Here is a 14,953-nt window from a genome sequence, read left to right on the forward strand (position 1 = left end):
GCTGTCTCCCTTCCCGGGCTGCCCCAGGCGGGTGGGCTCCCCATTCCTATCCCCGCCGGGGTCTGGCCCTACGCTGCGGGGCTGCGCGGCCGCGCACGCCTCCGCGGGGCCTCGCGTAGCGCGGGGTGGGCGAGGAGTAAAGGCCCGGTCCCCGCTGGGGGCAGGCGAGCGGGCGGGCGCTGGATTCTTTGGATTGCGGACATCGCGGGCGTACACACACACAGGCGGGCGGGCGGTTGCGCCGCCCCGGCCGCGTTCCTGCGGAGCGGTCGCGGCGCCCCGCACAGATGGAGCCCAGCCGCGGCGCCGGGCCCGCCGTGCTGCCGGTGGCGGCCGTGCTGCCGGCGGGCGGGAGCGGGGAGCGCCTGGGTGGCGCCACCCCCAAGCAGTTCTGCGCCGTGCAGGGGAGGCCGCTCGTCAGCTACACGGTGCGGGCGATGGAGAGGTAACGAGGCAGGCGCCGCTCGGCTCCCCATCCGCGCCCTGCGGCCCTTTCCCCCCAGCACCCCGGCGCTTGAGGCCCGGTCTCGGCCGGGCCGCCCGCCCTCAGGAAGCCGCTGGCAGCCGCCCTCCCCTCAGGCCCTGGGCGGCCCCGGCGCGGCCGCCCCTCGGAGGAGTTGGTTTTATGGGGTCTCGTTCCCTCCCCGCCCTGTGAAAACGTGTGAGAAGTGACAGGGTGGCTGGGAGCGCGCAGGCCTGGTGCGGGGCCGGGGTGCGCTGAGCTGGGGCCGGGCCGGCTGGGGAGAGGTAATGGGTGAGAGCTGGGCCTGCACCCCCCAGCCTGGCTCTGTCCCCACCATCCCGGCCAGCTCTCCTCCTGTCCCCACAGCTGCCCATGCCTTTAGGCCCTCCATTGCTGCTGGAGATCTGTTCAAGGCCCGCAACCTCGAAGCTTGAGGGTTTCCTGTAGTGGCAGTGGCTGGTTTGGTGGGGTACAAGCCTACCCTTGCTGTTGGAGATGGTCATAATGCCATCCATCGCCCTTGAAAAAAGATCTGTTCTGTCATAACCGTGGTCTTAAATGTCCTGAGGCCTGAAAAAATGATCTGCTCTTCGTAGTGGGGTCCACTCAGTGCTGCATTACACTCCACCATAGTCAATGGTGGAACATGCTGCCTCAGCAGGAAGTTTAAATGCCCCCCTTGGCTTTATTTAAGATACATTTACTGGGCTAGAAGCTGATAGCTCACGTAGCGTGAGGCTGCATGTGTAACTTTTCTCTGTTTACGTTGGAGCAAAGAATTTAAGTAATGGGATATCTTAGCAGTCAGGTTTTTCCTTTTCATAAGGCTGCTGAGTTCTAGGCATGTGACTGACAGTTAATATATTATTGTCAAATGTTAACATAATGTAAGTCTTGTATCTAGTGTCACTTGAAACACTGCAGGTAGGAGTGGAGTGTCAGATGTATTCTGGATGTTTTGCAGTAACTTGTAGAAAAGCAAACCTTTAGAATTTAGAGAGAATAAATGGGGAGGAGTGGAGGGTGGTGAAAAGAAATGGAATTGCCAGCATCTCCCAAGGTTCTTAACTCATGGAAACTTGTACAACATCAAAATTGGGATTTTTTCCATTCCCACCCAGAGAGGCTTCCCTCAGGTCACTTGTTACTTTATGAAAGAAATACTGCTTGTTTTCTTTATTTAATTTTCAACAGCAGCCAGTCACAAAGCTAAACACATCAGTAAGCAAAACTTCCAATCCAAAGCTTGTCACAGCTGTAATTTCTGCCAGAATGTCATGGGAATCTACAGAGAAGAATAATATCCTCACTCAGTGTATTGGAGACCTGGAAAAGAGAACAGTGTGAGGTTTGGGAAGGAAGTGATATTCATAGGAAAATAAAACATTATTCATTAAGAAAAAAAAAATATCTTTCACTTTTGCTGCCAGTAAGCTCTGGGAAAATAACAGTTCTTTGAGCAACAGTATTATATTTATGTCTTAAAGCTGCAAAAAATTAGAAGATTGAATTCTAATTGTACAGTCCAACCAGATGAGTGATCCCAAGTTGATTGTGAGAGTAACAACCTAGTGCTTTCACTTAATTGTAGGAGTGCAATAACTGGTGCCAGTGCTCTCTCAGGCAGAGCTTTCTGCCATCTCTGTACTGAATTGGAGTGTTGGCTGGTATGTATGTGTATGGGCAGTTTAGAGCACAGATGTGCTCTAAAGCTCAGAATGGCTTTCATTTTCATCTCCACACTCTTACTTCTGACTCTGAAACTGTAAAGGAGTTATCTTGTTCTTACTTTGTGCGAACGTGCGCGCAAAAATGTCATATTGAGGAGCTGCAGTTTGTCACGTAATCTGTCACACAGAAGTGGCAGTTTTTCTGTGTTTAGCCTGATACTATCTTCTGATGTCTGTTGTTTACCTGCTGTGCCTGAATGAATCATTGGGTCATTAGTCTGTAATAACTTCTACTGAACTTATTGTCTCAGCTACTGCAGGTCTTTTTGAGCTTTTTTTTTTTAATCTGGAAAAAACCCGAGCAACATATAGACAGAAATCCATGAGCAAATCAAGAATTCACAGCTGCTTTGCATGTGCTTTTTAAAAAATCAGGAGCAAAAGATTTTTACACCATTTAGCTGAAAGTAGCGAGAATCTTAAATATTGATGTGGAAGAACTGTCAGGCAAGACAAGAGCAGACATGAATGAATAAGCAGTGCATCCTGTTGCATAGGGTGACAGCATGTAGAATGTTGGCCTGCCAATAATAATCAAAGATGATGCCCTTAGGAAGAGGAGGTGAGAAAAAATAGGGTGAGGAGAAATGATTGTTTTTTATTGCAAGTACAGTGGCGCTGATGGGAAGGTCATGTCCTACCTTGGGGGTAAAATTAAAGCGTGTTTTTGAGAACTTAAATGTCTGCTTTTCCCATTGGAGTTATTTGTTTCTGCTTTTGTTGAACTATGCAAGGCTTTTGCATCAAGTTCAACAGAACTAGAATGGTATTCCTCCTTCTTGCTTCTGTACAAACTAGTGGCGTTGTTCCTTCATTTTAATTTTTTTTTATTTTTTAATGTTTGTTTAGAATAGTTCAGTGCTCCAGTTCCTTCTCTGAGACGGAGGAATCTCAGCTCTGTGTGCACATGTATGCATGTTATTTAACTAAAGCTACAGAGAGGAAAACAGGTGAAGGTTGATTTTAAAATCACTGCGAGACAAATAAACTGCTGCTGTTCTTGCTGTGCTCATATTTCAGCAGCTGTTGAAAGTACAGTGAGAAGTTACGAAAGAGGAAAACAGAGTTAGTATGTTTACTGACAGAATAAAAAAATTCCATAAAGATTTCAGACAGTTTTGTTTACTTTGTTTACTGTACTGTAGTCTCTTAAAACAGGTGGCCTGATAACAAACATCACCTGGGGGAAGCTTCCGAAGAACTGCCTCTTCGGAAGTGTTTTGTGTAGTTTATTTCCCAAATATTTTTCCCCATTAGCTGATGCATGTTGACTGGCTCTACAGGTCACACAGTTTTGTTAAATTTATTTATTATGATAGTTCTTTTTACCCAGTTATCATTAGCTTATTCTTGAAATTGCTTATGAGCTAAAAATAATCATAGCAAACAATCCAGTTGTTTTAACTTTATGAAGGTGTCTTTGTTATCTTGTCTGACTAATAAGGAACATTTTCTTTCAGGAAAAAAATGGATGGCTTCTGTACATGAGATGCTCAAAACTTCCTTAACGTACCTGTACTTTTTTTTCCCTGTCTACTTTTCAGACTTAAAAGCTTCTGCTTCTGTACTGTAAAAGATACACACATATTCATATATTTTTCTTATATTAATAAAGTTGTAACAAAGCTGTTATGGAGCAAAAGAGTTATGCTCGCATTCTGCAATGCACTTTATTCTTCACAGTTCTTTTTCTCATTTGGTGATTGAAAAATGAGATCAGCAAAAGTAATAGAATGCTTTAAATTGGACCTCTGAAGAATCGCTGTGGCGGTGGAGGACACTACTAAAGCCATCTCAGCAGTGGCTGCCTGGTTCTGGCCTTGTTTTACTGATACAACTGTCAATTTCAATAGGTTAAATGTTAAGTAGGTTGTTACTTTTCTGAGTAAGAGATGCAAGAAATGGAGTGTGAGCATTTAGGCCTTCTGTCAGATTTAGGGCTCAGCACTGATTTGTGTATGAGTGAGCTGACAAAGGGTTAAACCTCAGCCCCATCTGAACCTCGGCATCCCATTCAGGTGATAGGCTCAGAGCGCAACTCACGGGTTATTTCATTTCCCCTGCAGTCCACATTGTGAAGTCATGTAATAGCATAATTTGTTGCTGAGTTAATGAGCTCCCTTACTTTGAGTTCTGGCTCAGCTAATACAAATGTATGTACTTTTGTCTGAAATTTAGAGAGACAGTACTGTTTTCTTCCAAGCAGCTGGTCTGTCTGTAGGTGATGATGAGAAGGACAGTTGTAGGAAACAAAAATACAGTCCGTTTCTGCCTTATTGTTTTCCTTCTATTATTGAAGTTTTCCCCAAGGCAGTTGTAAAGTGATTATAACTGGGATTGTTACTTTAGTTTCATTTGATCAGACATGATTTTCCACTTTGGAACTGCAGCCTATATTGTATGGAAGCACTAGAGTTCTGTATTTAGTGCTTCTTAGAGCACATTGGGGTACAGGATTCTGATCTTTTTCTTGCCTTGTGCTGATTCTTTCTGAAGCATGCATTAACTTGATCTAATATTACTGTTATAAAGTGGAAAGGGTGTTTACTATTTTTGAACTGGCTTTGAGCAGGTTCTGAGCTTCTTATTACTTTAATATGAAATCTTTCTGAAGAAAAGGGTGTGACTAATTGAGAGGGAAAAAAATTTTCCATTTAGTGCCAGATTGAGTGTATACTGATATCTTTCTCCTTCATTAAAATACTTTGCAACACTTCCATAAGCAGATCTTTAAAAGAATAAGCACCTGCGTAGTGCACAGTTTTCATTCAGGAGATTTTGTAGCATCCTTTACTGAATTAGTACTTTTAATAAGTTTTATACGTCAGTTTTGATGGGACATGTTTGGCTTCAAAGCCTAAACTGTTCTTGTATCTAATCGATCTTTATACTCATATAAGAGCAAGTTGCATCTCTAAATCCCATCTCAAATTATAGAACACTAGTCCAGAATGAGTTTAAGGAGGACATAATCAAGTTTATAAATGTGTTTATCCAGACACAGGGTGGAGCTGTGACCGCATCCTGTCACTTGTCGGTGTATTGTACCACTGGAGGCCTTGAGCCATTCCACTCCCCCGTGCAGAGATTTATCATAGGCTGACCAGTACTTCTGTTCTCTTCTCTTCTTCTCAGAAGATGCTGTGTACTAACCAGTTGCCTCATAATCTGTTTCATTTGACTCCAGAAAAGGAAATGTCAGTGCCCTTTTTACATAGTCACTAGTGAATGCGCAGACTGTCCACTGTTTCTGGGAACTGTGCGAGGCTGTAGTCTTTCTGCAGAAAGAAGTGCAGAGCTTTTATATTTGTTTAGTGTGGAATAGCTCTTCCTAAATTTTGTATTATTTAAGTGACTGACTCTCAATATTCAAAAGAACCGAGATGAATCCAATTAGTTTGCCCTAGTTCTGAGTTGAAGTCATGCAGAGGTGCTAAGTTCTGTGGCTAGATGTAAGACTATGCCAGGACTCATTTAAGAGATTTGAAAACCTTTTGATGAACCTGTGGTGAGTGACAAGTTGAAATGAAACTTGAAGCCATATGACTTCAGATCTTACATTTGAACAACTTCAGTACTTAAAAAATGCTGAGAATATGTTGGTTTGGCTGTATTTTCTGCCTTTGTCCTTATGCTTATTTTATTATTAACAAATATTTTTCTTTGAAGAATCTTAATAGCACTTCCACTTATTTTATTTTTATTAGTTATTTTAAAATTAATTGAAATAATTTCCGTGGAGTTCTATTAATTCCAAAAAAACCCCATACGGAAGGTGGAAGATGCTGTGCTGTTTCACATAGTTTTAGGGGAGTGGTTTGTATCACAGATGACTCTGCTTTTGGAGTAAGGGTAATTCCTAGGCAATGCCTTCTCATGTGTTATTGCAGAAACCAGTAGCTTGAGCCTGGGTATTTCTGAGCTGTAAATTTCTTCTATTTTTCTAGCTGGAAGTATTTAGTACCTTAGTCCGTCTTGTGTCTGCAAAATTAGTTTCAATAGCTTTACTGGTTTTAGTGACAAGAACATACCGTACTTGCTTCTCTTCCATCTTAGTTGGATGTATGGCCTACACATGAGTGATTTTACTATGGTAAATTATTTTTGTAATCCATTGCTCATCTGATGAGTTTCTTCTCTGTCATGCTAAAAAATCCCCCTGCCATCTGTGGAGACACAGAAAGGAAATAAAACAATTTTAAATCCTTTTTTTTTTAATGCTCTCTACATTATATTTAGGAAATAAGACACTCAAATGGCTGGATTTGAATTATGGTATTTCCTTTATTTTGAAATACAGTATGCCACATGTGACTATAATTTGTATTCCTATGTCCTTTGACATGAGCATGACTTCAGTTTAACTTCAGTTATGACTGGTTTTAATCTTGTGGGTTGTGGGTAATTCTCCCCCCAAACCAACCCTCAATTAGAGAGCCAGGCTGATACCAGAAGCTTGAAGTTCCCTAAAAATGCACTTTCGTATTACGATAATTTTACTTAGCGTAGCTATGCTTTACATTTTTGTTAGCTTCCTAGAGCAGAAACCTTTTTATGTGTGTATACATATATTTTTTTTGCAAACTACCAGTGTAATGTTTCTTGTCAATATTCAAGTGTCACAGTTTTGATTAGCAATCTGTCAACTACTGCTCATGCCTGTCTTGATAGCGATCTTAGTTTCAGAGCTTTTCTTGATTCTCCTATTCACTTGTACGCAGCATGCTACGCAGTAGAACATGGAGTATTCCAGTTACTCCAGGATTTACCAATTTACTTGAGACTGAATTTAGAGAAAGCTAAAGCAACAGAAATAACAGACTGTAGCTGATTGATTTATAAGTTAAGTTTGAAGGTAGGAACGAAGCTGGAGTAAGAATAGTTTTGAAGGCTTTTCAAAGGGTTATCAGAAGGTGCTTTACCTGGCCCCCCTCTCCAACTGGTTGTTGGAAGCAAGTCTCTTCCCAGAATTCCAGTTCCTTTGGTTGACATCCATGTATTGGTGGAGATCCTCTCATGTAGCTCTCCTTTTAGACACACAAAAGCGTAGATTCAAGTATATTAAAAGATGCTTTATTTAGCCATCTTGAACTTCTTTTGATACGAATTTCTTTTTTTTCATGGTGATATTTTATTTTTGAGTTTTTACTTTATTTAAGATACTTTTATTTCGACGTTCATGTCTACTTTCTCTGGTTTTGTACTGTTTCTTCTAGGATAGATTGGATATCCAACATTATTGTGGTGGTCTCTCCTGAAAATATTGAAACAATGAAGTCTATCATTGAAAAATATGGCCATAAAAGAGTTACGGTAGTTAAAGGTGGAATAACTCGTCACCGGTCAATTTTCAATGGACTGAAAGTATTTGCAGAGGATGAATTTTCCAACCATCTGCTCCAGAAACCGGAAGTAGTGATTATCCATGATGCTGTGAGGCCATTTGTTGAAGAAGATATTCTTTCAAAAGTGGTTATGGCTGCTAAAGAGCACGGGGTATGTACTATACAGCAATGCAACTCTGTAATGTTCTTTGTACTGTACAGTGTAAAATCATGAATGATAAATAAGGATTTGTCTAGCAACTGTGTAAATGTTTTATGTGAATTTTTAAGTAGAACAGATTCAGAATCCATGTTATGGAGAGAGGTCAGATGGGGGAGGGAGACATTTTTAAATGCTGCAGGCGTTATTTGCTACAGGGAATAATTATTGCCATAGAGACTATCACCAAGAGATTGAATTAATCAACAATTTGTTGAAAGATAGATTACATAATGATAATTGACTTTTTTTTCCCGTGCAGAATTCTCACTTAATGTTAGAGTAGCTCTCTTAGTGTTTATTAATAATAGTCAAAGAGTGTATTGCATTGTTGACATGCAAACTTTGTGTTTTCATCTCAAACTTATATGCAAGTCCTGAATAAGGTGGCAATACATTCTCTGTATTAATGCTAAATTTTCCTAAAATCTGTTGGCATTGCAAACTGGTGGGGAAAAAGGGGAAGTGGGAAGCCTCCAACCATAGATCCTCCTGGTCATCACTGCATTTGAGGACTGGGAATATACACAGGAACCAGAAAGATTTCTGAGAAAAGCAATACGTGAAGGGGAAGAGTTGGCAGAAGTTGTGTTATGCAAGGGGAATGGTAGAGTTATCAAAAGCAACAAGAGGAACCGCTGGGTAAACTGTCTGAGACAGACGTAAGAAATCACAACAGCCACAGGCTTGTTGGTACAATTTGCTATCTTTACCTTGTACTTCAGTTCTCCATTAATAAGATAGTAGGATGCTAAGATAGGAAATGATTGAGGTCATTAGTGGCAGCAGATTGTTTTGGTATTAGAAAGCTAGGAAAATGTGCTCTCATTTTTCAGGAAATGAGGTAAAATACAAGCTAATTGATATATGATTCACAACTTTGACAGCAGAATAGAATCCGCAGAATGAATTTTGGTTTTTCCTTAGCACTCCTCCACCTTTTTTTGAAAAATCATAGCATTGAAGGGGAATGTATGACTTCTTAATTTAATTTTCGTAATAAGTATTTTATGTAAGGTCTCTCAGGACATTGTTAGAAATCTAAATATATTGAGCTTCTTACTAGTAGCCTGTACTTTTGTAGATTGGCTTAATGAGAAATGGTAATAAAATAGAAACAGTTTTCAGTGATACAGAACATAAGTTTCCAGTCATTAAAACTTAAATTTCGTTAGAATTTTAACAAGGTTTTTGACCTTTCTCATATAGCACAAAATAGCTTTCCAGAATTGATTCTCTGCCAAAGAGTTTAAACTAGATTGCCTTTGTAAATCTGTTTTAAATGAGATTCTTTGAGAGTAGTAGAAGAATGGGGCTAATGTACTTTGAGTTGAAATGAGAATGACTGTTCTCTGAATGTGTTTGTGTTTAGGTGTCTCTGCATGTTATGGTATATCCTATCTCATTTGTCTTTGAGTTTAATTTTTCAACTTATTCTTGAAACTTGTGTGATTTTTTTTTTTTTTTAATTTTTTCCCCCTAATTTCCTTTTTAATTGAGTAAGACTCTTTCAGTAAAACAGTAGGGAATCAAGACAGTCTTCATTGATCTTCTCAAGGCAGTGTACTGTAGTTCATCTGAACTTCTGACTGGTAAATATTTCCTTTCTTAGGTCACTGAAGTATTGTTTGATCTCAAAAAGGTGATCTTATACATTTGTCATAGTTTTTTCCACTGTATAATGTCTGTCTGAAATGTGCATGTCATTTATTGGCTCTGTGGTGGTTTCCTGTGTTGGCTGAGGTCCACTGTATTCAGTGAGGCTGGGCCATCAAGAGAACTGGTCTCCCAAAGATGTTAGCTATTGATGTTAGCTGATAAAGTAATTGAATTAAAGAATATGAGAAGAACTTCATTGTATGTAACAAATTGGAAAAGCTTCCTGCCAGAAAGAGGTGGAATCATAGAATGGTTTGGGTTGGAAGGAACCTTTAAAGGTGGTCTAGTCAAATCCCCCTGCAATGAGCAGGGACATCTTCAACTAGATCAGGTTTCTCAGAGGCCTGTCCAACTTGACCTTGAATATTTCCAAGGATGGGGTATCTACCACCTCTCTGGGCAAACTGTTCCAGTGTTTTACCACCCTCACTGTAAAAAATATCCTCTTTATATCTAGTTTTTCAGTTTAAAGCCAGTACACGTTGTGCTATTGCCACAGGCCCGGCTAAAAGGTCTGTCCCTATCTCTCCTATAGGCCCCCTTTAAAGTATTGAAAGGCCACAATAAGGTCTTCCTGGAGCCTTCTCTTCTCTCGAGGCTGAACAACCCCAGCTCTCTCAGCCTGTCCTCATAGGAGAGCTGCTCCAGCCCTCAGATCATCTTTGTGGCCCTTCTCCAGACCTGCTCTAACAGACCCATGACCTTCCTGCTGTCATGGTTTGGGCTTTGGAGCTGAATGCAGTACTCAAGAGGTGGGGTCTCATGAGAGTAGAGTAGAGGGGCAGAATCACCTCCCTTGACCTGCTAGCCGTGCTTCTTCTGATGCATGTCTATCTTCACTTGACAACTACAGAATTCTGAAGAACTGAATGACTGGAAAGCTAAGATTCTCAAAACTGACATGCATGGTTTTGAAAATCAGAAAAAATGTGATGGAGAGAAGCTATTATCTGTAGTTCTTCCTCTAGTCAAATTCTTTGCATATCTAAAAGAGAGTAAATTCTTCAATCTTTCAGTACAAAAAGTAATTACTTCCTTTTGCATTATGTAGAAAGGTACAAAACCTGGCAGAAACTTCATATTAAATCACTAGTGTAACAGGGGTAATGCTGTATTGTTGTTCATCTGCATACCATATAGATAGCATAATTGTGAAAAGCTTTAATGTTCTTTAAAATGGCAATTGATCAAGTAAGTTATTGCACTTCTAGCTGCCAATTTTCAGACAAATAAATTGCTTTATTACACTTACTAATCAGTTTGTTATTTGCCTGTAGGAATCAAAATGTGTACCTTATCCAGAACTAATAAATTATGCCTTAAATCCCCTAAACAATCCCTTGATTATGTGAAAATATTACTTTGTAACCAATTAAATTCCATTTATGTTTTGGGGGTAATTTTGTAATTAAAATTACATGTTTCTAGAAACAAATTCTTTATTGCTAGTAAAAGTCAGGAAAAGTGGAAGCTTCAGAAGGCATCAGTCCAAAGCCTCTAGCAATATCTCATTGCCAATGTTGCATTTTAAACAACATAACTAAAAAAAAAAATTGCTTACAAGAAAAAAATCAGGAAGGTGGGAGGGAACTTGGCAGTTCTGCTATTGAGAGTTAAATAAAAAAAAATAAGAGGGCACATGCAGTCAAAGACTCTCTGTAACATAAACTAGATTTGAAAGTACAGTTTGTTTCTTTGAAAGGACCGAATCAAAATGGCATTCTGAAAAGCTGGTTTCTGGAAGCTGTCTAACATGGTTACTTTATTCTCAGCTTTAGCAAGGTTCTCAGCAAAGCATACGTGCCCATGCAGATGTACAGCTCTACTCAGTCTCGGGGATTCTTACTCACATACACAATCAGTCAAAATAATAGTCCCAGACAGAGAACACTGTGTTGTGCTCAGTCAGTTCCTGTCTCTGAGTTTGCTCAGACTCAGTGCTGCGTTTATCGGTCTTACTGTATGGGAAGGCTGAAGCAGAAAGCGTGCACCTGTACACACACTGTTCTGCCACCCAGTTAGATAGCAAAATCAAATGTTTTATGTACGATTGTTGAGTTGCATTGACAAAATATGGTGGATGGGAAATCAAAACCCACCTCTTTTTCTCCACTGAGGGTGAAGGAGGACTTGTGTAGATAAGTAGGCTGATCTGGTGTGGTGTACTTGAGTGGGGATGGCCATGCTGGACCAGTTCTGCTCACTTTGTCCTTCCTTTGCTCTTTTTCTTTTAGAGGCAATTATCTTTTTATGTTTTCTTCTTATCTCCTCTTTTTGCTGTATATGGAGTATTTTACACATGAGCTTTGTCCTTTATGTTGTACTCAAAGACTTAGCCAGCTGAAAAGGCTGCATCAGTAACAGACCATTTTAGATTCATATTTGTCCACTGTGTCATCTGAAGTTGTCACGTGCCGTGCTCTCAGAGGTTCTGCTTTCATTGTATGCTTGGTACTTTGGGGGGCTCCTGCTGTCCTGTCAGACACTTGTGCAAAAGCAGAATCGAGAACTAATGACATATTACCGTCTTGACGTGACTTTTATTCCACTGATGGAATGAGTTCTGTAACTTAGGAGAGTCTGACATGTCAATGTAAAAATACATATTAATTGTAGAGATGTTCTCTAGCAATTTTAGAAGAAAACATTTGAAAAGCTACATTATTGTGAAGATCAGGATCTGTTCAGTAGCAGTAAAACTTTTCTGAATGTGTGAAGAAATGAAGTGTGGTTTTGCTGCTGTATGGAAAATAGTTATACAACACATTATTCCTTTTTCAAATCTGTAGTAATGGATAACTATGGAAAACATACCAATGTTTCCACAGCATATGACATTATGGGTCCCATAGAAAGTTATAACCTTTTTAGCCAAGTTGTTAATTGTTTTCTGTGCTGAATGGAAAACTGATGCATTGTTAGTAAATACTTGAAGTCTTTGTCCTAACAAGATGTAGTGTTTGGTGGTGGTAAAGCACTGGTAAGGGGAGAAACAACTGTCATTTCCCAGTCTCAATTTAAGTGCTTTAGGTGATGCATTGCATTCATTACGAAGGACGCAACGCAACCAACTGAAATATATGAATCATAGACAGAAACTTACAATCTTCCTTTCTTCTTTGCAGCATTTCTGTGTTGCACTGAGCCAGCTGTGCATAATACAACTACTATTTAATCCTTTTTAAAAAGGTGACTTAATCCTACCTTTTTTTACCTTCTGGAAGCCTACACGTAGAGTAATTTTTCCCTTACTTTTTTTTCAGATAGCATTAGGTTATCCTAGAAATAAATTTTGAGCATAGCTTCCTCTACTTGAGTGGTTGCTGAGGTCATTTTTATGTAATGTCTATAAAATGTACTTCCTCTAAATTTGGAGAAACTACATGTATGACACTCCTGTTGATTTGAGGCTAATTAAAATCTTTATGCTTCATCTGAGAAAACTATAGGACTTCAGAAAATGAAGCAACCTTTAGCAAAGATGTGTCTATTTAGTCAGATTTCTCTTTTCTGCAGTAGGTCAAGGGAATAAAGAGTAGTTCCTTAAAGTAAGGGAAATCTCAGCTTGTCCAGCGTGTGTGATGAGCTGAATAAAGGCCTTGGATTATTTTAGCCACTTCTACATGGCAAGATTTGAAAGAGATCCTTAGCCATATCTCTCTGACTTAGGGAGGTGTGCATGCCTCATGCTGAGTTTTCCCCTTTTTCCCCAAATACTGCCCTGAAAAGAAATCTGAGTTTTCATCCAGAAACGCCCCTGGCTGCATTTTGGCTGAGTTTGTGATCTGGGTGGTTGTGACAAGGACACCACCAGCCCTGCAGGTCAGGTGAAGCTTCTGAAAGCCAACTTGGCTTCTTTCATATGCTGTAATAGTTTGCAGGACTGGTTCTGTGCTTATCCTCCTGTTTCCAAGAAGGTAAGTGAATTGTGGTCTAGATAGAACTAAAATTGCCTTGAGGAGCACGTAGGAGAGAATTCATGAGGTATCAGACTAATACGTACATGTATTAGAGTTACTATCCGGGCCAAACTCGCATGGTAAGGTGTAATGATCCATTTTACAAGGCCCTTGATAACAAGAGAAGGTCTTAGATGAAGTTCATATAAAGACGTGACTTGAAATTTTGAATCTAATGGGCTGTAAGAGAAAGAAGCTCTGGTGCAAGGTTTCCTGTAAGGAGAGGACCCAAGCAGTTGTCCTCTCCTTGGAGAAGCAGCTGAGCAAATAAAGAAGGCAAAGACGTTTGATAAGCAGGTGCAGAGGGACTTAGGGAACACAAACTGTAGTGCCTGTGGTTTTGGTAGCTCAGGACTCTGGGTGTGGGAAAGAGTTATTAATTAAACATTGCAGTTTTGCATTTGGTTGATAAAATTGTGCAAGAGTCCTCCTAAACACCTCCAAGATTTTTTTTTCTTCTTTCTTCATAATATGATGCAAATCATGTCTTTAATGGTATGAGTGGATCAGTTGCATTCACATAATGATATTGTTGATGTTGTAATGATGTAGACTTTCTGGAGGTGAAATATAACTTCTTAACTGTACTTGTAACTCCTGTGGCTCCACTGAATGCAAATGTTAACTCCTCTTTATGTTGGCTCACTCTAATATGCAAAATCCTTTGTGGCACAGTGTGCTTTCACTGATAGCTTTTTGCAATGTAAATCAGTAATTAGGGTATGAAAGATGGCTTGCTGACTCTGATATGTTTCATTACTTGTTAATGCAAGATAATACCATGCAAAGTAAAATAAAACTTGTTAAATTTAGAGACAAAACCAATTGTTTTCATGATCCATTAACTTCTATTGCAAATATTCTAATTAATTTTTGCCATCTAGATTTGCAGTATAGGACCAGTTAGAACAAGAAACTGCTGGTAGATCATCTTATTGTCATCTTATGTTGAATGAATGGCAAAATTTAAAGCTGTAAGTATACTTTGAAGTACTTATAAAAATATTGAAAACTATTGGTAGCATACTTGCCACATGATTTGCTTTGGATTGTTAAAATTGCTTAGATTGAATTTTGCATGTTATAGAATAATAGAATCATAGAATTGTTTAGATTGGAAGGGACCTTTAAGATCATTGAGTCCAACCATCAACCTAATGCTGCCAAAACCATCACTGAACCATGTCCCTCAGCACATCTACCCATCTTTTAAATACCTCCAGGGATGGTGACTCAACTACTTCCCTGGGCAACCTGTTCTGATGCTTGACAACCCTTTTGGTGAAGAAATCTTTCCCAATATCCAATCTAAACCTCCCTTGGCTCAACTTGAGGCCATTTCCTCTTGTTCTGTTGCTTGTTACTTGGGAGAAGAGACCAATACCCACTTTGCTACAACCTCCTTTCTGATAGTTGTAGAGAGTGAGAAGGTCTCCCCTCAGCCTCCTTTTCTCCAAACTAAACAACCCCAGTTCCCTCAGCAGCTCCTTGCGTCCTCTAGACTTTTCACTGGCTTTGTTGCTCTTCTCTGGACATGCTCCAGCACCTCAATGTTTTTTTTTTTGTAGTGAGGGGCCCAAAGCTGAACACAGTATTCT

The 14,953-nt window shown here is 40.0% G+C and overlaps 1 protein-coding gene across 1 annotated transcript in view; it reads left to right on the top strand.

Annotated features, from left to right (window-relative positions):
* Window positions 1–206: 206 nt before the first annotated feature.
* Window positions 207–14,953, top strand: part of ISPD (isoprenoid synthase domain containing) — a 115,699-nt gene continuing 100,952 nt past the window's right edge. Inside the window, exons 1-2 of the mRNA XM_014937922.1 lie at window positions 207–445; window positions 7,410–7,689. Of these exons, the coding sequence (XP_014793408.1) occupies window positions 288–445; window positions 7,410–7,689 (438 nt within the window). The 5' untranslated portion in view covers window positions 207–287. The remainder of the gene's footprint in view (window positions 446–7,409; window positions 7,690–14,953) is intronic.

The sequence above is a fragment of the Calidris pugnax genome, unplaced genomic scaffold (genome assembly GCF_001431845.1).
Source record: "Calidris pugnax isolate Ruff unplaced genomic scaffold, ASM143184v1 scaffold11, whole genome shotgun sequence".
Lineage (NCBI taxonomy): Eukaryota > Metazoa > Chordata > Aves > Charadriiformes > Scolopacidae > Calidris > Calidris pugnax.